Source organism: Camponotus vicinus, unplaced genomic scaffold (genome assembly GCF_025532165.1).
Source record: "Camponotus vicinus isolate PSW18456_S1 unplaced genomic scaffold, iyCamVici1.0 SCAF_6, whole genome shotgun sequence".
NCBI lineage: Eukaryota > Metazoa > Arthropoda > Insecta > Hymenoptera > Formicidae > Camponotus > Camponotus vicinus.
Genome location: NW_028141978.1, coordinates 18,294,412 through 18,321,496, shown reverse-complemented (window position 1 = coordinate 18,321,496; position 27,085 = coordinate 18,294,412). Strand labels below are relative to the sequence as shown.

Below are 27,085 nucleotides of genomic sequence, written 5' to 3'. Positions count from 1 at the left end.
GCAACTGACGTTGCGCGGCTTTTCCGTCGTTCACCACTTTCGCTACACCAGCCGCTCCACCGATCAGGGATCCGAGCGCACCCAACATTGGTAGAATCGGCAATAGACCGCCGCATTTCGCTACCGGAAGTATCCGTTTCTTCACCGTTTCTTTCTTCGTCTTCGTCTTCAGACCCATACCGAGCTTCGTCTTGGCTTTCATCGCTGCCCAGACAGTTGTGGCGGCGGCTCTCTCACCGAGAGTCGAATCTTTCGCAACGATGCGATTCCGCGCTTTCTCAGCGAGTATCCTATTCGCCGCGTGTCTCTCGGTGAGATCGTTGCTCCGAGAGTATGCTATATCGTGTTCGCGACACGCCGCGTCCAATGGATTTATACCTCGATCGCCTCTGACTAATCGCTTTTGCAACCGCGTGCCTGGTCCGCAAAACTGATAGCCGGGAATATGGAATTCGATCGGAAGTGCGTTTATCGCGTGATTTAATAGGCCTCTACCTATTTTCGTTGACATTCGCCGCAATTCTTTATCAGCGGCGCCGGACCGTCGATGTGCGTTTCCTGCCACGGCTGATTGTAATGTTCGTAACAGCGACGATACGTCTGAACCTCCGGATCCGCTTTTATGTGTTCCGGAAGTTTGTCCCACACGTAGTGGACGTAATCACCGCACGTTCTCAATAGAACTGCTTTCGGCACAAATTGTAGCTGTTCGATGCTTAAATCGCGAATATCGGAAGGATTTGTTAGCAGGGTGAACATTTTTTCTCTACTGAGCGACTCGTGATTTCGCGCACCTATAAATAGGCAGGCGTTCGATCCAATCAGCAGTGTTGAAAAAATGAGATTCGTACGACAACCTTTGACGATATGCGTGACAAATTGCGACGACAGATTACGATCAATGGAGGACAACGCGGAGATACGCAGGCACGGTACGATGCTACCAACTACTATACGCGCGATCGTTTGCGGCCCTTCGAATTGTGGTAAAACCAACGTTCTGATAAATCTACTGGAAAGCCCGCACGGTGTACGTTTCGAGAACGTGTACATGTACTCGAAGTCGCTGCAACAGCCGAAATATCGATATCTGGAGAATTTGTTGACGCCGATAGATGAAATCGGCTATTTTACGTTCTCCAATAACAATGATGTCATTCCACCGAGCGAGGCACGTCCAAATTCGATTTTCGTCTTCGATGACGTGGCGTGCGACAAGCAAAATACGATAAGAGAGTACTTCTCAATGGGTCGTCACTCGAATGTCGACTGCTTCTATCTCTGTCAGACGTACGCGAGAATACCAAAACATCTTATACGCCACAACGCGAACCTGCTGATCTTGTTTAAACAGGACGGTACCAACTTGAAACACGTGTACAACGATCACGTGAATACCGACATGTCGTACGGGGATTTCAATGAATTATGTCGTACTTGTTGGCAACAAAAGTATGGATTCCTAGTGATAGATAAGGACAGCTCATTTACGAACGGGCGATACAGAAGAGGATTTAACGTGTTCGCGATACCGCAAAACGATTAGTCGCTGCCGACACACTCTGTCGACATGGCTGAAAGCGATAATATTCGCGAGCGTGAAAAGATTGCGAGGGAGATTGAGAAAACGAGCGAATCGATCCGCAAGAAACATCGCGCTTTGAAGACCGGTAAGATCGACGACGATATCGCGGTCAAGACCCATTTTAGGCCTATTATCGAGCCACTACAAAAAATCGTCGACAACTCTAGCTTAATCGCGGTGAAAAACGAGCCGGAGAGTAACGCTGACGCTATAATTAAAACGTTACCCATCAAGCGGTACAAGGAGGAAGAGGAAGAGGAAGAGGAGGAGGAGGAGGAGGATACGACACCGAAAAAGAGACAACGATTGAAGGCGAATCGTTTATCGACACCGCATACATCGGATGAACCGCTGACAACCTCCACACCGTCCGCGACAACGAGAATCGTACAACCCACGATACCCGAATCACTCGCAATCGAAAATGTTTTCGAAACCACGGGCAACCCGCTCGAATCACCATCTGTTCGAAACATGTTACAAACGTTGGAAGGTCAAAAAATGTTACGAGAGCACTTCGGGCCACTGGCACAAAAGTACATGGGCGCTCTCCTTAGTGGTGACAAAAAAAACCAGATCGATCACGTGTACGGTGTCTATTTCGACGAGAATGAAATGTGGCTCGGTAACAAACGATTCGACATCGGCGCAGATGACTCTATAATCATAGACAAAGTGAGGTACATTGGTACACCTGGATTATACGAGTTGATCTACAAGAGAATTCCCGATGATGACATATACACTGAGGACGATATGCAAAAATATAAGAGCATATTAATGGCGACGAGTGCGCATAAACGCCAATATGATGCGCAAGGTCAATTAAAGAGCAACAGGGGATACAAGTATAAACACATAATTGCACCGTTGATGTCGATCGAATCGAAAAAGAAAAAATGCGGTACGGGAGTATTCATGCCTCGCGCGATGACGCTAACCGACAATAAGATCGATTACGTGCACTGGGACGATCCCAACGAGCTAGTGGATCGTCTACGATTGCTCGACGCTTCGCGCCGAGCTGGCCACAACGCTCATGACAACGAGATCCTGTCGATCATCGATGAACTTCGCGAAGTTGGTCTTGTTATAAATTAAACGGTGTCTCGACAAAACTGATCACTCGCATCGAGAAAAAAAAAATGCCCATCAACAAATTTGGATTATTCGAACGGAGAAATGAAGCAATTAGAACAAGCGATCATTGGGATAAATCGGACAAGTTACTTGCGTCAAAACACTCTGTGTCGCGTCGCTACGTACTATGACGCGAGGTCGCGCAAGATTCGCCGTGTAGCTCATCCTGAGGCTGATACCGATGCAGTCAACAAACTGTACGTGGAACAATGCGTTAAAACGTTGAAGAATCAGCAGAAAGAATCAGACGAGAAGCTGACTGCGTTCGAGAGGGACGTGCGAGCTTTGCAGACTGCGATAAACGAGCTTCGGCGTGCGATTAACACTAATTCAGAAACGGCTATCAACCTGTAATGAGCAGCTGTAGTGAACGGTTTAGGAGCGGCTATTGTACAATTATTAAACATCTGCAAAGGTTTATCAAACGGGTTGGGAACGGCTATCGAACAGCTATAAACGGCTATCGATCGGCTATCGAACGGTTATCGAACAGCTATGAACAGCTACGAACGGCTATCGAACGGCTATCGAACGGCTATCGAACACCTATGAACGGATATCGAACGGCTATCGAACAGCTATGAACGGCTATCGAACGGGCCAGAAACGTCTAGCAACGAATGATAAAACGCACGGTGATACTCGAGGCACACATCGTTTGATCGACGAATCGAAACAACGATGGATCGGCGATCGGGAATAACCGAGGAAGCGAAGAAACAGCATAGTTTAGAGAAACGGCAGTTGGTGAACGAATTGCACGCTCTGGCGAGAAAAAATTTTCCCCGAAGACACGTCATAGTGCGGGGATACGATGACCTGTGGCAAGCTGACATTGTCGAGATGCGTCCGTACTCTCGTTTCAACAGAGGTTACCACTACATACTCACAGTCATAGATGCGTTGAGCAAGCACGCGTGGGCCATACCACTCAAGAGTAAAGGTGGAAGCGAGACAGCTGACGCTATTGCCGAGATAATTCGAGATAGCAAAAGATGTCCGAAAAACTTACAGACTGATATGGGGAAGGAATTTTATAACGCTGACGTGCAACGGCTCATGCGGAAACATGACATCAATCACTATTCTACATATTCGGTATTGAAGGCATCGATCGTTGAGCGATTCAATCGCACGCTAAAAAACGACATGTGGAAGATGTTTACCCTGAACGGATCTTACAAGTGGATCAGCGCGTTGCCGCGACTCGTATCGGATTACAACGCGCGCAAGCATCGAACGATCGGTATGCGACCCGTCGACGTTACTCCCGCGATCGCTGAAAGACTCTTGGCTACTGTGTACAACCATGTAAATATCGCGGGTCCGGCGAAATTCAAAGTAGGTGACTCGGTACGCGTTAGCAAGTACAAGACAGTTTTCGAGAAAGGTTACACGCCAAATTGGACAACCGAAGTGTTTAAAATTGCAAAAGTATAACATACTAATCCCGTAAGCTATCTACTAGGGGATTATCGCAAAAAATCTATCGCTGGAGCGTTCTACGAGTACGAGTTGCATCGCGCGAATTATCCGGACGTGTATCTCGTGGAGAAAATACTGCGTAGGAGGGGTAACGAGGTTTACATAAAATGGTTGGGATTTGACAATTCGCACAATTCTTGGGTACATAAGGACAATATGATTTAATTCATACAAATTGTATTTATTTTTAAATTTAAGAAAAAATATGTACAACATATAAAAAATATACATGAAATATATAAAAATACAAAAATCTTTATTAATACATCCTTTCCAATAATCGTATATAATACAATATATGAAATACATATACATATGAGATACATATACAAAAATAATATTTCTTTATAGTATAATATCTTACATTATATCACATACTATATTACATTACATTATATATATTATATTATATTATAAGGGTATCCTATAATGTCCCCACATGGTAACGTGTCGGTCGAATCAGGTACGATATACCGCTTGTCATCGTACGGACTCAGAGCAATTTTCGTCTCGCGGACGGTATACACTTCGTGCAATTTCGATCTTATGCAAGATTGCTGTCGTGTCATTTCTATTTCGTCATTCAGACACCGCGTGTAATCGTCGAATGTTATCGTTCTCGCAACAACGTTACTTTTGACACCTTTAATCTTCTTCGTATCCTTTTTCCCGCCCACTCTCACCGCATACATTTTTGCTCTAAGCCCGACGAATTCAGTCATTATCGCGCCGTTATTTTCATCTTTCATTAAACCCGGTACTCTTTTATTCACGTGCGGTATACCGTACGCGTTATCAATTGGATAATCGCTCGTATCGAAACTAGCGATATAACGTTTCATATTTTCATAGACATCTTCGCACTCAATGTGGTATATAAGACTGTCTGTGTCGATGTACATTACCCGGCATTTATCACGATATAGCGGTGACATGTACTCATGATGAAATTCGTACAAGCACGTTTTAGAAATGTCGAGTATGCACATGCCGACATAGATTGGTTTATAAAATTTCACTTCAAGTTTGCGTAATTCAACCAAATTTTCCGAAAAGACGCTTCTACTATGAAAATTTGGTTTCGCTATCATTGCTTCTGCTCCGTATCGTCCGTCCCACTTTGTTAATAATTTTACATCGACACGATTACGCACATTTTCCATCGTCTTGCCAAATACCGCGTTATTCATCAGTTTATATAAATTTTTTTCAAAATCATTTTTCGCGAGTGTTCTAAACTGTGTATTTAATTCGATATAACTGCGAAGCCACGGAGATTGTGTAAATTGTAATACGCGATGTATTTTTGTAACGCGAAGGTCGTGTCGCGTACATCGCTGTAGGTTACGGTAGTGTATCACGTAACGCTTCTTATCGTATAGCGTTGCGAGGAGTTTGTCTTGCCGCTTGCCGGGCGGCTTGTCGCGTGTCGGGCAAAACGGTAGGTCAGTGTGCGTATCGTGAAGATGTTGCGGGTACTCGAGATCGACTTCGAGGATATAACCCGTAGGCGAATCTAACGCGATCGATGCTACGTCAAAATTCGACACGTCGTCGACCCATCAAAAATCGGCATAGGGCAACGGTTGACACATTGCCCATCCGTACAAATTATTTACATCGAAATACATCAAGTACGACGATGGTTTCGATGGATCGTACCATTGTTGCATGTACTTGTTATTAGCGCGCGCGTATCTGTTGGAACACTGACTCAGACCACCGCGTATACCGCGTTCGATAAACATGACCATGTCGGTAAGCAATTCGAACGTAATCTTTGTATGCTTTAACATAGCATCCCACGTGTATCCGGGAAGAGTATAACAATACGCGGGGTCGAGTCCGTAACTTTTGATGCAACTATCGCGAAAGTTTTCAAAAATATCGGCTAATAACAAGACGTCGATTTTCAGGTACAAATCGCTATACTCGCCTAGCGTTCGAATGGAGAATCGCGTCCAGATGTTCTCGGCGTGCGCGTAATCACTCTCGGATATAGTTTCACCGGTCAAAGAACTGTAAAACGATTCGCGCGGTGGTAAACACGTATCTTGCAACCTATCTACAGAGTCGACGTATTCGTACGGAAAGATGCCTTTCCGTGTTAATAAACTGAAATTTTCTGCAGATAAATTTTGAAATTCTGATTTTAAAATTTTGAATTTGTCTTTGTCTAGATAAGATGCCAATTTGTCGAGACTTGCCGTAAGAAATTTCTACGAATCGATAAAACTTAATTTTATATAATTTTTCCAATTGTCTTGTGCAACTTTAACAGTTTTTGTAAACGATATATACTTTTCCTTGGTTATCGGAAGTAATTCGATTTCCCCTTCGAACGCTGTGGCTATATCCTCGATAATGAAATGCGCGTCGTAACCTGATAAATTGTGAAAGACTATCGGAATATATAATGATTCTTTGTAATTTAGATTGCAATTTGAGTGCGCGGGACCCCTATATCGCCCGGTCAAATGACAATGATCGCGTACGCGTGTATCGTCTTCTTGCGTAAACGGTTTTTCGCATATATGGCAATGCGTTGCGCTGTGAAATTTTTCCCACTCGTCCGATGTTAAATTTACCATGGAGACATTTGTAGTCATTAAAATAGTCTTTACACGTAACGCTAAATTTTTAAGTTCTTCGGCGAACCACGCTATACAATCAATACTGCGGCGAGAATGGTACGCGGATAACGAGTCGTCGAACGAACAATGCATATAATACGCTATACTAAATACCTTATGATGCTGATAATTTTTTTCTTCGTCAGTCTTTGTCAACGCACATTCCAAATCGGCATAGATCACAAATGGAAGCCGCTCTTTCCTCGTGTAGTTGTTGAACTCGAGCCACTTGTCCTTATCGCTCGGCAATCGGATAGCGCAGTCGTTTATTTTTCCGCAGTCTACCGTATGTGACTGCAACTTGTCCTCCGATCCGAAATAGTGCAAGCATCTGTAAAAGAATATTTAAATTAAAGATTTATTCAATGCATATTTTATAATTACATAAATTATTCAAATTATACATACCGATCACAGATATATCTTTGACCGTTGTGTTTGCTCAGTTGCGAGCTCACGAGTCGGGATAAGTTCTTGATCCATGCGAAATGTCCGACGCTGTTGCCGTCTTCCACATACAACAGGTTGACGTGTTTATCCCGTTTCTGCTCCGAAAGACGTATCGGGACAATGCTGTTTTCTTTCTCGATGCTGTACACGTTCATGGAGATATTGTTTATATGTTCAAACTTTTTTAGTTGGTTCAACGTCATCGGAAACTCAATATTTTGTACATTTAACACCGTCGTATAGTGGGGATATGAAGATTCCCGATTCGTGTCTCTTTCAGCGGGGTATAGAGCGGCCACCACTGCCCACGCGAAACACGCATTGTCTCTAGATTGTACATTAATTGCAGCTCTCTTCATCATAATTTCTCGCGGCAATTTAATATAACATCCCGCGCGCATAGGATTATACTTATTTATATTTACAGTTAAATTCTGTATTCGCGACAATGCCCAGCCACTATCGCGTTCCTGAAATTTTTCTAGCAATGCTAGGGTGGGCTCGATAACGCTGCGCTCGTACCACTCGTGTAAATCAGACGTGCGAAAGAGTTCACAGTTTCTCGTATTGATACTTTTATTCGCACGCTTATCACCCGACACAAATTCACCGTTGAATATAGTGTTCAATTTTACACTGTTGTATCTTCTTATAACGTCTTGCACTTGCTCGAGCACGATGTCTTTGGCGTCTTCGAGAAATTGACGAGGTTCGATATGGTTTGCGTTAATCACAGCACCGGTTAGAACACGGTTATCGAACGCGGTATCAATCTCGCGCCACACAAGTTCATTTTGATGCGCGCTACATCCGGCACCCGCGTTATTGTCGCCACTGTAATTACCATCACTGGGCATGAACTGTCTCTGCAATCGAGTCTTTGCACCTTCGAGTCGCGCGATTCGAGCAATCAGCGATTGTCGATTCCCGATAATCGCGGTCGTTTGATCCGACTTTGTTCTTCCAGCGACTCGATGTACTCGTTGCATCGTTGTAGCCATGCAAAATATTCGCCCAAGGTGGCAATTTGGTTGGATTGCTCCACCAGGTCACGTTCAGTCTGTTCGATGTTTTCCATTTTATATATAATCACACAATATATATATATATATATATATATATATATATATATATATTATCACACTTTCTGACAGAACACTATAATTTTTGACTATACTTTTGCTATACCGTCGTGTCGATGCGCTTTCAAATCACGTACTATGATCTGATGCGCTTTGATCCTTCTTATATTCAACCAACTTTCAGAGATTGTTGGAGGCACAAAAGAAAAAATTTTTGTAACTGAACCTAGGGTTGAAAATGTGTTGTTATCTCGCTATGATTCACAGATTGCTCGAAAACGTCGGACCCCGAAATATCTCAAAATATAAGTTTATGACATAAAGTTATAAAGAATATATAAGGGTATAAAAAACCTTTTATAACCTTATATATATTTTTATAACTTTATGTCATCCTTCTTATATTCAGCCAACAAACTTTCAGAGATTGTTGGGGGGGGGGGGCACAAAGAAAAAATTTTTTTGTAACTGAACCTAGGGTTGAAAATGTGTTGTTATTTCGCTATGATTCACAGATTGCTCGAAAAGGTCGGACCCCGAAATATCTCAAAAATATGTTGTTATCTACGTATTTCCATCCGCCCAATCCTTCAAAGAATACTTCTATTTATATTGTGTATGTTAAAAAAATATAATGAAGAGGACTCTGCTGCACCAGAGTATCATTTCTTTCGTTGCTCTTCTGTGTTTCGGTAGTCTTGTGCAATGGCTGAAGAAAACGTAATTATCATCGACGATGATACGATGGCTGAAGAAAACGTAATTATCATCGACGACGATACGGATGATGATTACGATTATTGGATGGATCCAGTTGTGGCGGAGAGGATGGAGATAGAGAGAGAGGAGAGAGATGGAAGATGATGGATCTGATATAGAACCCTTGGCGAAGGACAGTGATTACGATAGTGACAATAGTGTCGATATTCTTGATGAACGGTTACAAAAGAAACAGCGAGATTTAAGCATACCTGAAATAATAACATACAACGAAGCAACAAAGATATGTTGCATTTCCTATTACTACATGGAAAATGGATCAAAATATTGTACCGAATGCTTTCTAGAAGATCCGCATCAGTTTGAAGAAACTAGTTCTGTTCGAGAACATAGAACCATAGCTTATGTTCATTTGGAAAATATGTCATGCAACGGATGCAGAAAATGTTTGAATCAAATATTGCCCTGCGACATGTGCCCTATTTGCACAAATTAAAATAGATGAGTCATGGATAACATTGTAAGTATCATTTAATTTATTATATATCAAAAGTATTTTAAAATAAATTATTAAATAATTTAAACTAATGAAATGCATATGTTTTCTTCTGTTTTCAGAAACGGCTTCCCCAATATAGCCCAGCGGTCTATTTTATATATTGTGGCATCCTGCCATACGCCACAATAATATACAGGCGCACCACACTGGGGCGCCTACCACACGACAGCCCGCGCGTACGATACGCGCACCGTAGCGCGAACATCTAGGGGATTCCCCCCGAGCTAAATCGCAGGCCGGCCTACAGATGGCCATGAGGGCAAACCGTTTCGCGTAAGTGAAGCCCGGCAGCCTCTGTATATAAGGCCGAGCGCATCGACGGAACGGCGAGTCTCAGCTCACTAGCTCTTGGAGTGCGATTAGCTGCAGAAACTCTTTTGATATCGTAGTTTTCGACTACGTGTAATCTTTTGGGCAACGAGGCTTACGCCTCCACGTCATTCATCGCCGGCGGAGTCGGATACCACGACCAGCGTCAACGCCCCGATCACCCGGGCCAGTACGACAGCCGTGGAGCGGAGGCGCAGAACCAGAGAGACGAGTCTCCTTCGAACTTCTGCCGTGGATCTTACAACCGATCACCTTGGAGCCTCCACGTCTCACCAGGCCTCCTCGTCAGCTCCTAGAAATCTGGGACATACGCATCCGGCGGTATACCTCGCCGACTAGACCTTGGACGGTCCCCGAACAGCTGTCACCACTGCCTCCTTCACCTCAGACAAGGACGACGCAAGGGACGCAAACCATTCCCTTAAGCCGCATCCACAGGGGAACACAGGCAGGCAGCTTAACCGCCGAGCAAGGCACCCAATCAGATTCGGACTGGGAAGCGAGCACCTATACGGCGGCTACACAGACCGAGCTGACCGGAACCCTAACGGACGAGAACAACAACTCCTGGGGGCCGTTAAAACTTACCAAAACGACCCCGCGAATCTCCTACCGAGAACGGTCCTTATTAGGACCTTTGTAAATAGACCTGAATAAACTGTATATAGATCATACACACTCTCTCTTCACTCCAGCGGATCCTTCACCCAGCGAGCGTGCGAAACCATACGCGGCTCTAGGGAATCTCTGGTTTCCCTCGGCAGCGAAATTACGAACACACGGCGATAGAGCGATTACCGCCATATGACGCCATAATTGGTGACCCCGACGAAGAAACGCTACTGAAGGAAGATGCCAAAGAAGGATGCAACGATCATGCTAGACGAGGAAGAAGCTAGTATCAGCCGAATAGCCGTGCGAATCCCTGCCTTCTGGCCCGAAGATCCAGAACTCTGGTTCGCGCAGATTGAGGGACAATTCTCTCTCGGAGGAATCAGTGATGACGACACCAAGTACAGTTACGTACTTTCCAAACTAGAACCTAAACAAGCGAGGGAAATTAAAGACGTCATCACACGCCCCCCTTCCACGAACAAGTACGCCGCTATAAAGAGCGTGCTCATTCAGCGTCTAACAGACACTCAGGAGCAGCGAATAAGACAACTGCTCGAGAGAGAAGAGCTAGGAGACCGCAAGCCTTCGCAGTTTCTACGCCACCTATCTACCCTGGCGGGAACAACAGTATCAAACGAATTGCTAAAGACACTATGGTTGGGACGACTACCATCAACCATGCAAGCAATCTTAGCCACCAGGAAGGACGATGAGCTGCAGGACATAGCAGAGCAAGCCGATAGGATCCACGAAGTAAACAGCCGAGCTTTAGTATTGGCTACAGAAACAGGAAGTCCACAGAGTCCTTGGGCAATACAAATGGAGGCGCTCACCAAACAAGTGGCCACCTTAACAGAACAAATGACGTCTATGGCCAAGGAATTCCGACGAGGACGAGGCCGAGCACAAAGCCGATCTAGGAACAGAGCGAGAAGCAAGACACCTAGGAAAGACGGCATCTGCTATTATCACAGACGATTCGGCGCAGAAGCCAAAAAGTGCACCAAACCTTGCACGTTCCAGGAAAACGAGAAGGGCGATCATTGATGGCGACCAATGACAGCAGCCCTGGACCGTGTCGCCTCTATATGACAGACCGTTGTACGCAAACCAAATACCTAATAGATACCGGATCAGACGTCAGCGTCTATCCATATATGACACGGACCAGACAACGCCCCAAGGATTACGAGCTCTACGCTGCAAATGGTTCAAGGATAACCACGTACGGATTCATAACGATGCAACCAGACCTAGGCTTAAGACGAGCCTTTCTGTGGCGATTTATCATCGCCAACGTTGGACAGCCTATCATTGGGTCTGATTTCCTGGCACATTATGATCTTCTGCCCGACATGAGGAGAGCCAAACTAAGGGATGGAAAGACAGGACTCACAGCAGCAGGTTCCAGATGCTATTCCCAGGTCACATCAATAAAAACGGTGTTAGGGGAGACAAACTTCCACCAAATATTAGCGGAATACCCCGACATCACCAGACCGGGTAAGGCCAATAGCAGCATCAACCACGCCACACAACACCACATACACGTGACACCAGGTCAATCGGAAGCCAGTAAGCCGCGTAGGCTAGCCCCGGACAAATTACGAGCAGCCAAAGCAGAGTTCAATCTCCTGCTACAGGAAGAAATCATACGACCATCGAAAAGTCCGTGGTTCTCTCCATTACACATGGTACCTAAGAAGGACAACACATGGCGACCCTGCGGAGATTATAGAAGGCTCAACGCAAGAACGATACCTGATAGGTATCCAATCCCACACATAGAAGACTTCGCACAGGCACTATACCAGAGGAAGATATTCAGTACAATTGACCTGGTGCGAGCTTACAACCAGATTCCGGTGCGGGAAGAAGATATACCAAAAAACGGCAATAACAACACCATTTGGACTTTTTGAGTACCTATACATGCCGTTCGGTCTTCGCAACGCAGCACAAACGTTCCAACGATTCGTGAACGAAGTCTTACTTGGCCTAGACTTCTGCTACGCGTATATCGACGATATACTCGTAGCATCAACATCCGAGGAGGAACATAAAAATCACCTGCACCAATTGTTCGCGCAACTCAGCAAATACGGCATCAAAGTAAATGCAGCCAAATGCATCCTAGGAGCAACTAATGTACAATTCCTGGGATACCTAGTTTCAGAAAAGGGTACTCAACCCCTACCAGAGAAAATTGAGGCTATCAAAAACTTTCCGAGGCCTACCAACACGAAGCAGTTACGTCAATTCCTGGAAACCATCAACTTCTACAGGAGATTTATCCCAGGAGCAGCAAAATATCAAGCTAAACTCAACGACGCATTGAGAGGCCCACATGCAAAAGGGAAGAAACCCATCGAATGGACCCAGGAGATGGACCAGGCATTCGAGCAATGTAAAGAAAGCCTATCGAAAGCAACACTATTATCACACCCTGATCCTACAGCCGAACTTGCAGTCACCACTGATGCATCATCAACGGCTATAGGAGCAGTGATACAGCAACAGACATAGGAAGGATGGCAACCACTGGCTTTTCTGAGTAAAAAACTCAGTAGCGCCCAAATAAAATACAGCCCATACGATCGCGAGTTACTAGCCATCTACACTGCCATTAAATACTATAGACACTTGCTGGAAGGAAGAACCTTTACTGTATACACAGACCATAAGCCAATCATACACGCCTTCAAACAAGATCCACTTCATAGCTCACCGCGCCAAGCACGACACCTCGAGTACATAGCGCAATTCACAACGGACATACGACACGTCGAGGGCAAAAATAATACCGTGGCTGACGCATTATCAAGGGTGGAAACAATACAACAGGCACTACAATTAGAAACATTGGCACAAGAACAGAAGAAAGACAAGGAATTATTAGATATCCTGAACGACGCAGACAAGATAAAACTAACACAAATACCGATACCCGGATCAACAGATACGGTGGCATGCGACACAAGTACTCCAATCATAAGGCCGTATGTTCCCAAGAGTCTAAGGAGACAAGCATTTCTATCTCTGCACGGATTGGCACACCCGGGGATCAGAGCATCCACCAAGCTGGTAAAACAACGTTACATCTGGCCAGGAATCCAGCAAGATTGTATACAATGGGCTCGAACATGTATTCAGTGTCAAAAAGCTAAAATAACTAGACACAACCACACACCAATCGGAAAAATCGACCACCCGACGCAGCGATTTCAGCATGTACATGCAGATATCGTTGGCCCATTACCAGTATCGGAAGGATTCCGCTATTGCCTCACAATGGTAGATCGATTTACACGATGGGCCGAAGCAATACCTGTGCAAGATATTACAGCAGAAACCATTGCCAGACACATATTCACAGACTGGATAGCACGATTCGGCACTCCAGCACGAATTACGACGGACCAGGGCCGCCAATTCGAAGCAGAGTTATTCCGACGCCTGACGCAGCTCACAGGAATGCAGCATATAAGGACAACAGCCTATCATCCGCAAGCCAACGGAATGGTGGAACGCTTTCACCGCCAGCTAAAGGCATCTATCAAATGCCACGAGACGGAAGCATGGACCAAGGTCCTGCCAGTAATACTGTTAGGCATCAGGGCTGCTTGGAAGGAGGACATAGGAGCAACTTCAGCCGAAATGGTTTACGGCGAACCTATCCGCTTGCCAGGCCAGTTCCTCCAAAAACAGAAACAAAAAGAGAACACGGATGAATACGACATCATCACCAAACTACGAAGGTCCATGGACCAACTGCGACCACAAGGCAAACGTCATGGACAACGAGCTACATTCGTATTTAAGGACATGACCACTACACCACAAGTCTTCGTCCGCCATGATACACCAACAGGAACGTTGCAACCACCCTACGACGGACCATACGAAGTCATAAGCAGGGGAGAAAAAACGTTCGAACTACGAATAAGAGGAAGGCCAATACGCATATCCGTAGACAGACTCAAACCGGCATACATCCTCGAAGACGATACCAGCAATAATAATCACCCAGACGACAATCACAAGAAGGAAACCGAGAAAGTAACTAAGTCAGGGCGACCAACCCGACCACCAGTCCGCTTTGCAGCAGCCTAGACGGACCTTCATACAACCAGGGGGGTCCTGTGGCATCCTGCCATACGCCACAATAATATACAGGCGCACCACACTGGGGCGACTACCACACGACAGCCCGCGCGTACGATACGCGCACCGTAGCGCGAACATCTAGGGGATTCCCCCCGAGCTAAATCGCAGGCCGGCCTACAGATGGCCATGAGGGCAAACCGTTTCGCGTAAGTGAAGCCCGGCAGCCTCTGTATATAAGGCCGAGCGCATCGACGGAACGGCGAGTCTCAGCTCACTAGCTCTTGGAGTGCGATTAGCTGCAGAAACTCTTTTGATATCGTAGTTTTCGACTACGTGTAATCTTTTGGGCAACGAGGCTTACGCCTCCACGTCATTCATCGCCGGCGGAGTCGGATACCACGGCCAGCGTCAACGCCCCGATCACCCGAGCCAGTACGACAGCCGTGGAGCGGAGGCGCAGAACCAGAGAGACGAGTCTCCTTCGAACTTCTGCCGTGGATCTTACAACCGATCACCTTGGAGCCTCCACGTCTCACCAGGCCTCCTCGTCAGCTCCTAGAAATCTGGGACATACGCATCCGGCGGTATACCTCGCCGACTGGACCTTGGACGGTCCCCGAACAGCTGTCACCACTGCCTCCTTCACCTCAGACAAGGACGACGCAAGGGACGCAAACCATTCCCTTAAGCCGCATCCACAGGGGAACACAGGCAGGCAGCTTAACCGCCGAGCAGGGCACCCAATCAGATTCGGACTGGGAAGCGAGCACCTATACGGCGGCTACACAGACCGAGCTGACCGGAACCCTAACGGACGAGAACAACAACTCCTGGGGGCCGTTAAAACTTACCAAAACGACCCCGCGAATCTCCTACCGAGAACGGTCCTTATTAGGACCATTGTAAATAGACCTGAATAAACTGTATATAGATCATACACACTCTCTCTTCACTCCAGCGGATCCTTCACCCAGCGAGCGTGCAAAACCATACGCGGCTCTAGGGAATCTCTGGTTTCCCTCGGCAGCGAAATTACGAACACACAGCGATAGAGCGATTACCGCCATACGACGCCATATATATTATTATTTTTCTTTTATATTGTATACTTTTATTAAACTCACATTTAAATAAATTATATATATTTTTAATTGTAACAAAAAATTGCAATTATTTATACGCCTTTCTCTTGCGCTCTCTCTCGCACTAATTATAAGTCTCGCTATCGTTCTCTCTCGTACGCGTTCTTTTCGCACTCTTATCGTTCTCTCACACGCGCGGCAAGGGTACAAAGCAGCCGAACATCAGCAATAAAAAATAAATAAATAAAGAAGAAAGAAAAAAGAAAAAGAAGGTTCCAAGATCCAATCCTTCAAAGGAATATCGCTGTTTATATTGTTTTATTGTTTATACTTGTCATAAAACATCCAACACGTCCCCAAGCGTCCCCCGCCCCGCAGCCCCCGCGCCGCCGAAATCCCGCGTGACGTCATCCCCCGCGCCACCGAAATCCCGCGTGACGTCATCCCTGATAGGACCTGAGTTAGAACCCGCGTGACGTCATCCCCCCTCCATCCTGCGTGACGTCATTCCCCCGCGCCGCTGAGATCTCCTCGCCCCTCACCCCCCTGAGATCCCTGCGTTAGAACTCTCCTAGTGCTAACTACTAAGAAGAAGCACGGAACATACGTAATAACGCGGAAAAGAACGAACGTGCATATGAACGTGGAAAGGGACGTGTGGCTTTCGTATTTTACGATTTCGAAACGCGGCAGGACGAGTTGGTCGAAGGAACGGGAAATATAAAAAAACATATTCCGACGCTATGCATCGCGCAACAGATTTGTGAAGCATGCGTGGGGGAAAATAACATGTCCGTGTGGTATCGTTGGTGCGGAGTGCGAGAGTTCGTATTTCAACGCGATCCGGTTAAACAGTTTGTAGATTTCGTTACGCGTCCGGTAAAATATTTTAAACACAAATTTGTATAGCGCATAATGCGAAAGCGTTCGACGCGCAATTTATTTTGAAATATATCGTGGAAAATTATAGGGATATTGAACCGAAAATAATTTTAAACGGCACAAAAATTATTCTTTTAACCGCGGGACATACAAAATTCATCGATAGCGTTAATTATATGCCGATGCGCTTATCCGAATTACCTAAGGCTTTCGGGCTAAAGGGTACTGAGGATAAGGGCATTTTTCCGCATTTATTTAGTACTATCGAAAATCATTCGTACGTCGGACCATTACCCGATGTACAATATTATTCTCCGGATAACATGAAATCGCAAGAGCGCGAACGCTTTCTCACATGGCGTACCGAAATGAGGGAAACAAATACCGTGTTCGACTTCCAACGCGAGATAGTGCGCTATTATCGTAACGATGTTGATATTCTTCGACGAGCGTGCGTAGCGTTTAGAAAAATTTTCCTAGATCGCGGAAATGTATGCCCGTTCGAGGAATGTACAACTATTGCTTCGACCTGCATGACGGTTTTCCGGAAAAACTTTTTGCAAGCCGATACGATAGGCATTATTCCTACGAGGGGATACAGATGCGCGAGCAATCATTCGCGTAAAGCCTTACAATGGCTGATATGGATGGAGCGCGAACTCGACTGTATAAATCACGCGGGGCGTGCGCGGGAATATCGCACGATCGAGGGTACGCTCGTCGATGGTTATTTCGAAACGTCTGTTGCGGGAAGGACGCAGCGTCACGTGTTGCAATTTCACGGTTGCTTTTGGCACGGATGCCCAATGTAAATCGCGATAAAGCGCTTTCGTCGGGGGAGGATCGCGGAGATACATTAAATTCGCGATATGAACGAACTCTCGCAGTTTCATGGCGCCTTCGTCAGCGGGGATACATAGTGTCGGAAAAGTGGGAGTGCGCCTTCGACCAAGAAATGCGCGACAATCGCGTAATGTATGATTTTCTCGCGAACCATCCGATGGTAGAAACACCACCGCTCGATCCTCGCGACGCGTTTTTCGGTGGGCGTACGGGAAATATCGCAACTCAATACGAAGTCACAGGTACGGAGAAAATACGCTACGTCGATGTATGCTCTTTATACCCGTTTGTATTGAAGACGGGCGCTTTTCCGATCGGTCATCCGGAAATTTACGTCGGCGATGAATGTAGCGCGTTAGTCGGAAGGTCACCGAATTATAATTTCGACTCGCTCGAAGGCCTCATACGCTGTAGAGTACTCCCTCCTCGTGATTTATTTCACCCCGTACTTCCGCATCGCGTACGAGGAAAATTACTCTTCGCGTTATGTCGTAGTTGCTGCGAAACATTTTCTCAGACACCGTGCACTCATAATGATAGCGAGCGTGAATTCGAGAGTACCTGGGTAACCTGCGAATTACGCAAGGCCGTCGAGAAAGGTTATCTCGTAACGTCGGTAAGCGAAATTTGGCAATATAGAGTTAGCCAATACGATCGTGCGTCGCGGCAAGGTGGATTGTTCGCCGAATATATTAATACGTTTTTACAGCTTAAACAGGAAGCCAGTGGTTGGCCGAGCGAATGCGGGGAAAACGACGATGAGGCAAAAGAGCGATATTTGAGGGAATATGAAAAAACTGAGGGTATCGTTCTTGATAAGCGAAACATCGCGCGGAATCCCGGTTTACGCTCGGTTGCGAAACTGTGCTTAAATTCATTCTGGGGAAAACTCGGCCAACGATCCAATTTGCCGACTACCGAAATCGTAAAAACACAACAACGTTTCGCGACATTACTAACGAGCGCCGAATACGAGATAACCGACATATTACCCGTGAATGACGAGGTAATGTATGTTTCGTGGCGACTGCGACAAGAGGCTCTCGTTCCCTCGCCGATAACAAACGTCGTGATAGCAGCGTATACGACTGCACTAGCGCGTTTAAAATTGTACGAGTACCTAGAACGTTTAGATCGTCGTGTATTATATTACGATACGGATTCGTGTATTTTTATAAGCACCGGTGATTCGAACGAATACATGCCGCCTACGGGAAATTTTCTAGGCGACATGACGGATGAACTCGAAAGCTACGGCCGCGGTAGCTATATCGAGGCGTTCGTGTCCGGGCCCGAAATTTTACGCCTACATCGTGCGAACACCGGAGGGTAATACTCACGAAACTTGTAAAGTTAAGGGTATTACTCTCAATTACGAGAACTCGCGACGAATTAATTTTAATGCTATAAAAAAGCTACTATTAGCGAGAGAAAAAGACACAGGAAAACGAAGAAGAAGAAAATAACGGAACTTCGATAAATCTACGCTTTAATGCGATTCGACGTACGGCGTTTCATGAAATTGTTACGCGAAGTGAAACAAAAATATGTGCGCCAGTATTAGTAAAACGTAGATTTATCAATAGCAGATATTCGCTACCATACGGATATGTGGCGGTATAACAATATTCTTATTTCTTGAGTGACTTTTTCTTTTTTAAATAAAAGTCGCGCCTTTTCCGATTTTATTTTAAAAAATAGAATTATAAATATTGTAAGTAGCATAAGAAAAAATGTAAAATTTATAACAATATAAATATAATTCTTCTTTGTATATATTTCTGTATATTAATAATAAGCAAAAATTTTATTAAAAAATGGCTGGTTTTGAAAAATATTAATAAATGTGAAAATTTTTTATCTTAATTCATGTTTAATACTTTTAGCTTTTCCCTTCTTCCTTTATAACACCCCACCTCGCGTTCAATCATCTGCATGTTCATCATCTTTTTACCTCTGTAGTGCAATGTAGTCTAATTATAATTATTGTCTCGCGCCGAGACTTTGTCTTTTCCGATAAAGCGCGTCATGAACCGTTCGAGCGGAGGGGCTTTGTTTCGATATTCCATAGCGGGCCCCGAGACGGAGTGGGGAGGTAAGGATTGTTTCCTCGAGACATATACCGCCGGATACCCTCCGAAAGTCGGTAGGTGGGGGAATTCGTTCTGCCAAGACGTAGCGAGAGCGACTAAGGGCTAGGTAACGGGAATTTGACTCGGAACCCTATACAGGTGGACCAGAGCTGGAATGGGAGGAGGATTGCTTCTTCGAGTCTAGTACCGCGTAGGTAGGGAAATAAAAATTTGATAAATCGGCGACACAGCCGGCGTCGACCAATCGCAGCTCTGGGCCACTATGGTGCAAGCCAATCAAACTCTGGGCCACTATGGTGCAAGCCAATCAAAATCGAGACTTCGGGAGGCGGGGTATTGTTTCCACCAATCAGAACGCCTCCCTCCACTTCAGCCGGTCACGCCCACGGCGCCAGGGGCCGAGTGGTGGGGGTTTGTTTTGACGCACCATAGTGGCCCATATCTACTGCAGTATATCCCAAAGATTGTTTTACTGCAAAATTTTGGTGATTACGTGGAACGATTGTGGGACAAGCTTCCAGAATATATAAAGGCTGATTCGGAGGTTCGACAATATCGTTCGTGCATGCGACATTACAATCAGCCGTGGCAGCGAACACACATCGACGGTCTGCCACCGTTAATAAAAGATTGCTATGAATGTCAGCGAGAAACGTAAGAGGTAGCGGTCTCTTAAATCGTGCGATAAACGCGCTTCCCATTGAATTACATTCTCGGTTATCAGTTTTGCGGCCCGGGAACTCGATTAGAGAAACGATTGGCTAGAGGCGATTTAGGCATCAATCCATTGGACGCCGCTTGTCGCGAGCACGACATTGCTTATTCGCGAAGCAACGACCTCGGTCAACGACACGTCGCGGATCGCATACTAACTGCAAGAGCGCGAGAACGCATTACCGCGAGGGATTCGACTCTTGGCGAAAGAGCAGCCGCTACGACTGTTTGGGCGGCAATGAAGGCAAAGACAAAACTCGACATGGGGGTGAAAAAGCCGTCGATGACAAAGAGGAGGAAAAAACGAATACTTCCAGTAGCGAAATGCGGTGGTATTTTACCACTTTTACCGTTGTTGGGAGTTGTCGGTTCTTCGGCCGGCTGTGCGGCAGGAATCGCAAAGGCGGTAAACGATAGCAAGGCGGCGCAACGTCAGCTGGAAGAGTTGCAGCGTCACAATCGCGCTATGGAAGGTCGCGGACTTTATCTCGCTCCGTACAAGCGTGGACAGGGATTCTCAACAAAGTCTAAGAGAAAAAAAGAACGTCGAAAAAACATTAAAAATGCCTACGGGTGCGACAACTAACGTGCAATTGGAATAAATGGCGAAACGTATGCACATATCTTTCTTTAGAGGTGTTTTCATGCGCAATAATTTACGATAAACGGTGTGCGACGAAACGAGAGCGGTATCGTCAATTTGGATGACGTTGATGGTCCCGGTACTCATTGGGTAGCGTACGCAAAGAGGGGAGATCGTGTCGTATATTTCGACAGTTTTGGAAATCTTCGACCACCCAAGGAACTTGTGCGATATTTCGGACGAGTGAAAATTGAATACAATTACGCATCTTATCAAAGTTACAATCAGAGCATCTGTGGACAGTTGTGTTTAAAATTTCTTCAAACAGTCGACGATCAATTTAAAGCCTAACAATCCATCGTCACGACTCAATATTCGTTCGACATGTCACTGACACTTACGTTGACTGGCAAAAGCAGCGTTCTCGCTGTAAGCTATTTTCCCGCTATAGATTTGACCGATGCCGATTACGAACTCGGATTAACGGATTTTGAAACTTATCATACGATTCCGAACGTAAATTTTTCGAATAATAAATTTTACTTTGGCAATGACGACAAAGAAATTACAATTCCTGAAGGATCGTACGAATTGCACGCTATAAATGACTATCTCAAACGCGCAATTTTGCAAGATGAACACCTTTCCAGAGATGTTGAAAACGATTATGATGAGGAATATTCAATAGCGCTCCGCGCCAATCATAGCACGCTAAAGAGCGAAATCAAATGCGCCTACAGAATAAACTTTACCAAACCCGACAATGTAGGATCCTTGCTTGGATTCTCGTCGAATCGTATATTGCAGCCTCGCAAGTGGTACGAATCGGACGAACCGGTTAATATTATAAACGTAAATATTATTCGTATAGAATGTAACGTGACTACTGGTGCGTACAGCAATGGCATGCGCGTACACACGATACATGAATTTTTACCGAGCGTACCGCCAGGATATAAGATATCGGAAACGCCGGTGCAGATCATTTATCTGCCGATCATCGTACGGAGCATTACGGATTTAACGATACGCATTGTGGATCAAAGAGGTCGATTGCTCGATTTTCGAGGAGAGGAAATTACCGTAAGATTGCATATACGACGGCGACAAACATAGTATGCTCGAACGAAACGCAGCACGCGAGAGACAATACTTTTACGAGGGACAATACTATTACGGTATTGGGTGACAATAAGATAGCCGTTAAGAAGAGGCTGAGCACGTTGAATCGTGAATTTTTAAAATCATTGGGATTCATCGTATGAAAAGAATGATTGATATTTTGAATATCGGAGGTGAGCCAGTCTTTGACGATCGCATCGTCAAGATTGAGACTCATACGTACAATCCATACGCAAATACGACGCTTGGATACAGCGACGAGATACGAATACCTATAGAACATCAGGATTTGTACACGTTACCGTGCGAAAGCTTTCTTTACATCGAGGGAAGGTTTAATGTGCGTAAAGCGAATGACGAACTGAAGGTTGTATTGGGAAACAATTGCGCCGCATTCATGTTTGATGAGCTTCGATACGAACTCGACGGAGTAGAGATTGATCGCATCAGAAATGTTGGAATAACTTCGACGCTCAAAAATTATGTCTCTCTAACGCACCAGAAAAGTATAAACTTGAAGAACGCTGCGTGGGATTTGACGTACAACGGTGACAAAAATTATTTCAACTATTGCGTACCGCTCAACTTGTTGCTGGGATTTTGCGAAGATTATAAACGCGTTGTAATTAACGCTCGTCACGAATTGATTTTGATACGTTCGCGCAACGATAATAATTGTCTATTCAGACATCCATCGTCGGAAGCTGAGATTGAATTACTCAAGATACAGTGGCGTATGCCTCATGTAATATTGAATGAGATTAATAAATTGTCGATGTTGCGAATGTTGGAAAGCGGACGATACTTGAACATGAGTTTCCGATCTTGGGATCTATACGAATTTCCTCTGCTACATAGCACGACTAAGCATTCGTGGACCGTGAAAGCCGCCTCCCAGCTAGAGAAACCACGATACGTGATCTTTGCACTGCAAACTGGTAAAAAGAATTCAGTGTCACAAGATGTTACATTGTTCGACGACTGCAAATTGACCAACGTTAAACTCTATTTAAACTCGGAATTTTATCCCTACGATGGTTTAAATTTAGATTTTGAAAAAAATAGATTCGCCGTCCTATTCGACATGTACTCTCGTTTTCGCAAATCTTACGGATGCGATGATGACGCAACGCTATTAACCATTCCAAAGTTTCTACATTGCGGTCCTCTCGCGGTCATTGATTGCTCGCGATAAAACGAGTCTGTCAAAACTGCTACCGTGGACGTGAGAATAGAGTTTGAATGCAGGGAAAATATACCGGCGAATACTACCGCCTATTGTCTCATCTTGCACGATCGGGTTGTCGAATATAATCCATTGACCAATGTAGTCCGCAAAATTACATAAGTCAACAAATATCCCCTCCATTGCATATGAAAAAATATAAAAGATTGAGATGTTTGACGATCGACATCAGTCTGCGATCAGATCTTGTCATCATGGCTGTGCCAACGTTTGTGGATCTACAAGGATTTATCGTTGGGAAAAATTTTGTCATGAAGGAAGCTGCGGTTCTGAGAAAAAGATCCGTATTTTCTCATTACATTTTTACATGTCCCGAACCATGGCACATGCTCACAAAATCTGAGAGATGCCAGGTTTTATGGCTGATGAAAAATCACCATGGATTATCGTGGAATGATGGACACGTTTCATATTGGAAATCGAAACGTTTAATTACGACGGCGGTGATGGGTGCAACGGAGGAGGATGATGCGTCACCTCTCGTGTACGTTAAAGGACACGAAAAACGGTAATGGTTAGCCGATATACTAGACAATGATGCGAGAAACGATGTGATTATCGAAACTTTGGATGCAGACTATGAGGATGTAGCTTCTTTAAATAAGTTAGATGTTAAGAATACTATGCGTTGTGAAAATCATGTGAAAAATTGCGCTTTATAAAATGTATTTAAGATTTATAATTGGTGGTTGAAACACCATGATCATGATTCTTCGAATCCATATTTATAATAAATTGATGATGCAATATACTTTTATCGTCTTTCTTATTCTCTCCATTCTTTCCTCATCTCTATCTATGTACGTGCGCAGTATCGTGTTTCCGTACATAACACATCTGCCACAGATATTGTATTTCAATACATGGTGATACATTTTAATACATTTAAATATTTAATAATTGAATATAGTTTTGCGTTTGATAGCTGTTGATTTCCATTCAACAGTTGTTCATTTCTGTTCGACGAACAGTTGTTCATTTCTGTTCGACGAGCGTTCGTTTCCGTTCGACGGTCGTTCATTTCCGTTCGACAATCGTTCGATAGCCGTTCGACAGTCGTTCATTTCCGTTCGACGGGCGTTCGATGACCGTTCATTTCCGTTTAACGGGCGTTCGTTTCCGTTCGACAGCCGTTCAATTGCCGTTCGATGACTGTTCAACAGGCGTTCGTTTCCGTTCGACGAGCGTTTAATAGCCGTTTGTTTCCGTTCGACGATCGTTCGTTTCCGTTCGACGGGCGTTCAATTACCGTTCGATAGCCGTTCGACAGTCGTTCGTTTCCGTTCGATGACCGTTCGACGGTCGTTCATTTCCGTTCGATGGGCGTTCAATTACCGTTCGATGACCGTTTGACGGGCGTTCATTTCCGTTCGACGGTCGTTCATTTTCCGTTCGATGGGCGTTCAACAGCCGTTCGACGGTCGTTCGTTTCCGTTCGACGGTCGTTCGTTTCCGTTCGACGGTCGTTCATTTCCGTTCGATGAGCGTTTGATGACCGTTCAATAACCGTTCGATCAGGGTTGACGCATTATATTATAATGTTATATTATATCATGCTAATTTGCATGGGAACATGCATACTTTTGTCTTACGACGCGTTTTTGATATGGTGATAATGCTACATCTCTACTATAAAATCTCGTGTCGAGACCTCGTTGCCTCGTCACAAAGAGTTTAGCAGTGCGAGAAGAGATTAAAAGTGTGTTAAGAAGTTTAAAAGTAATGGATCGCATAAACATCTATCCAGATTGGAAAAAAAAATGTTCGACTTATTATGCATCGTATTTATGAAGCTGACGTTCCTATGGAATGTAAGTATCGTTTTTGTGAATATTTTGTAAAAAATTGTGTATTTATATTAATTATATTTTTTAAATAAATTTTTGTGTAGTTCCAGGACCAGGTGGAAATTCCCGGGTTCGTGAACATTGAGCGTCGACGCTGGGTGCGGGCGGTGCGTCGGGCTGAGAGGGAGAATTTATCTGATATGTGGGGCGACACCCCGGAGAGTCGCCAGGTTGAAGACATTTTGGACCTGCAGCGGCTCTTCGGGGAAGAGCCCTACGATAACATAGAAGAACAGTGGGTACAAGAAAATTGGAACATTGAAGAAGAGGAAGAGGAAAGAGAAGAGGAGGAAGAGGAGGAAGAGGAGGATGGGGAAAGAGAAGAGGAGGAGAATGAGGAGCAGGATGAAGAAAGAGAAGAGGAATGGATTGACAGATGTAAGTGTTTTTTTTTTTCTTTTTATAAATCTTATCGTAATATATTTCTATTAACGCAGCATCTTTTTTCTGTTCCAGGAGCGGCCTCCCCCTTAGCCCGGCGCATCACCCCCCCCATATATATATTTTTTATTTTTTCATATTTTATTATTATTATATATTTTATTATATATATTATATTAAGTACATACACACACACACACACATTTTAAAAAATTATATATTTTATATTTTAAAAATTGCAGTTATTTACGCGCCTTTCCCTTGCGCTCCTATCCCTTGCGTTATCTCTCTTGCGCTAGTTGTAAGTCTCGCGATATCTTCGTTGCGTTCGTCATTGCTCTTTCGCGCTATCTCTTGCTCTCGCGCTTAGATAGAATAAGTAATCTCTCTCGTACGCGCTATGACACAAAAATGTACACACTAATAAATTTTATATTTAGTATTGAAAAAAAAAGAATGTATTTATTTACACCTTTCCCTTGCGCTCCCATCCCTCGCGCTATCTCTCTCTCGCGCTAGTTGTAAGTCTCACGATATTATCATTGTCTCTCTCGTACGCGTTGTTCTCGCGATATTATCGTTCTCTCTCGCGATATTATCATTGTTTCTCTCAATCGCGTTGTTCTTGCAATATCGTTCTCTCTCGCACGCGTTGTCTTGCGCTATTATCGTTCTAAGTCTCGCGATATTATCGTTGTCTCTCTCGCACGCGTTATCTTAGCTATTATCGTTCTCTCTCGCACGCGTTGTCTCGCGATATTATCGTTGTCTCTTTCGCACGCGTTGTTCGCGATATTATCGTTCTCTCTCTTTCATATGCTCGTCGCTATCACTCACTCACTTACCTTTGCGTCGTCCTTCTCCCACCTATGCGCCATCTTACAATGCGTCGTCCTTGTCCCACGTTGACGTCATCCTTGTCGTACGTTGACGCTATCCTTGTCGCACGTTGATGCCATCCTTGTCGCACTGTCCTCTTCACACACTTAGCGCTATCCTTTTCCCACACGTAGCGCTATCCTTCTCACACCACCGTGTTCTTTTCGCGGATACCCCTTCTCCTCGTGGACCCCCTCGTCCATCGCTCGCGCCGCGGATCTCCCCTACCCGCGCGGACCCCCTCGTCCATTGCTCGCGCTGCGGATCCCCCTTCCCCGCGCGTGACGTCACTCACCGAGCGCTGCAGTTCCTCCTTCCCCGCGCGTGACGTCACTCTCCCCGCGCCGTGGTTCCCCTCGCGCCTCACCCCCCCTGAGAGGACCTGAGTTAGAAACCTCCTTGTATACCTACTAAAGTATTAAGGTAAGATAATCGAAAAATGAATATTTTACTAGATATTTTATGGTTTATGTAAAATTAAGAAATTATTTCAAGCCTCATAACTCGAAAAGTACTCAATGAAGAAATACTTTATTATAGTGTTTTGGAAAGCTCTCGAGATAAGCTATAAGAATACATAATAAAAAATAGGGGGTTCCATTTAAGAATTAAACCTTCATGTGACATTTTTGCTTATTACTTAGTAATTATTGCGAATTTTGCAAAATGGTAGAGGACTTTTCTTCTTAGTTTGACCCAATCTATCA

The 27,085-nt window shown here is 44.8% G+C and overlaps 3 protein-coding genes across 3 annotated transcripts; all 3 read left to right on the top strand.

Moving 5' to 3' along the window:
• The first annotated feature begins 838 nt into the window (after positions 1-838).
• LOC145973784 (uncharacterized) lies at positions 839-2,686 on the top strand. The gene is made up of 2 exons (XM_083103359.1): positions 839-1,030; positions 1,820-2,686. The coding sequence occupies exons 1-2, from the start codon at positions 839-841 to the stop codon at positions 2,684-2,686; spliced, it is 1,059 nt and encodes a 352-aa protein (XP_082959485.1).
• An 8,150-nt stretch (positions 2,687-10,836) lies between these two features.
• LOC145973783 (uncharacterized) lies at positions 10,837-11,646 on the top strand. Its single transcript, XM_083103357.1, has one exon. The coding sequence runs from the start codon at positions 10,837-10,839 to the stop codon at positions 11,644-11,646; it is 810 nt and encodes a 269-aa protein (XP_082959483.1).
• A 5,979-nt stretch (positions 11,647-17,625) lies between these two features.
• Positions 17,626-18,846, top strand: LOC145973782 (uncharacterized). Its single transcript, XM_083103356.1, has one exon. It carries the CDS (start codon positions 17,626-17,628, stop codon positions 18,844-18,846), a length of 1,221 nt encoding a protein of 406 aa, XP_082959482.1.
• The last annotated feature ends 8,239 nt before the right edge of the window (positions 18,847-27,085 follow it).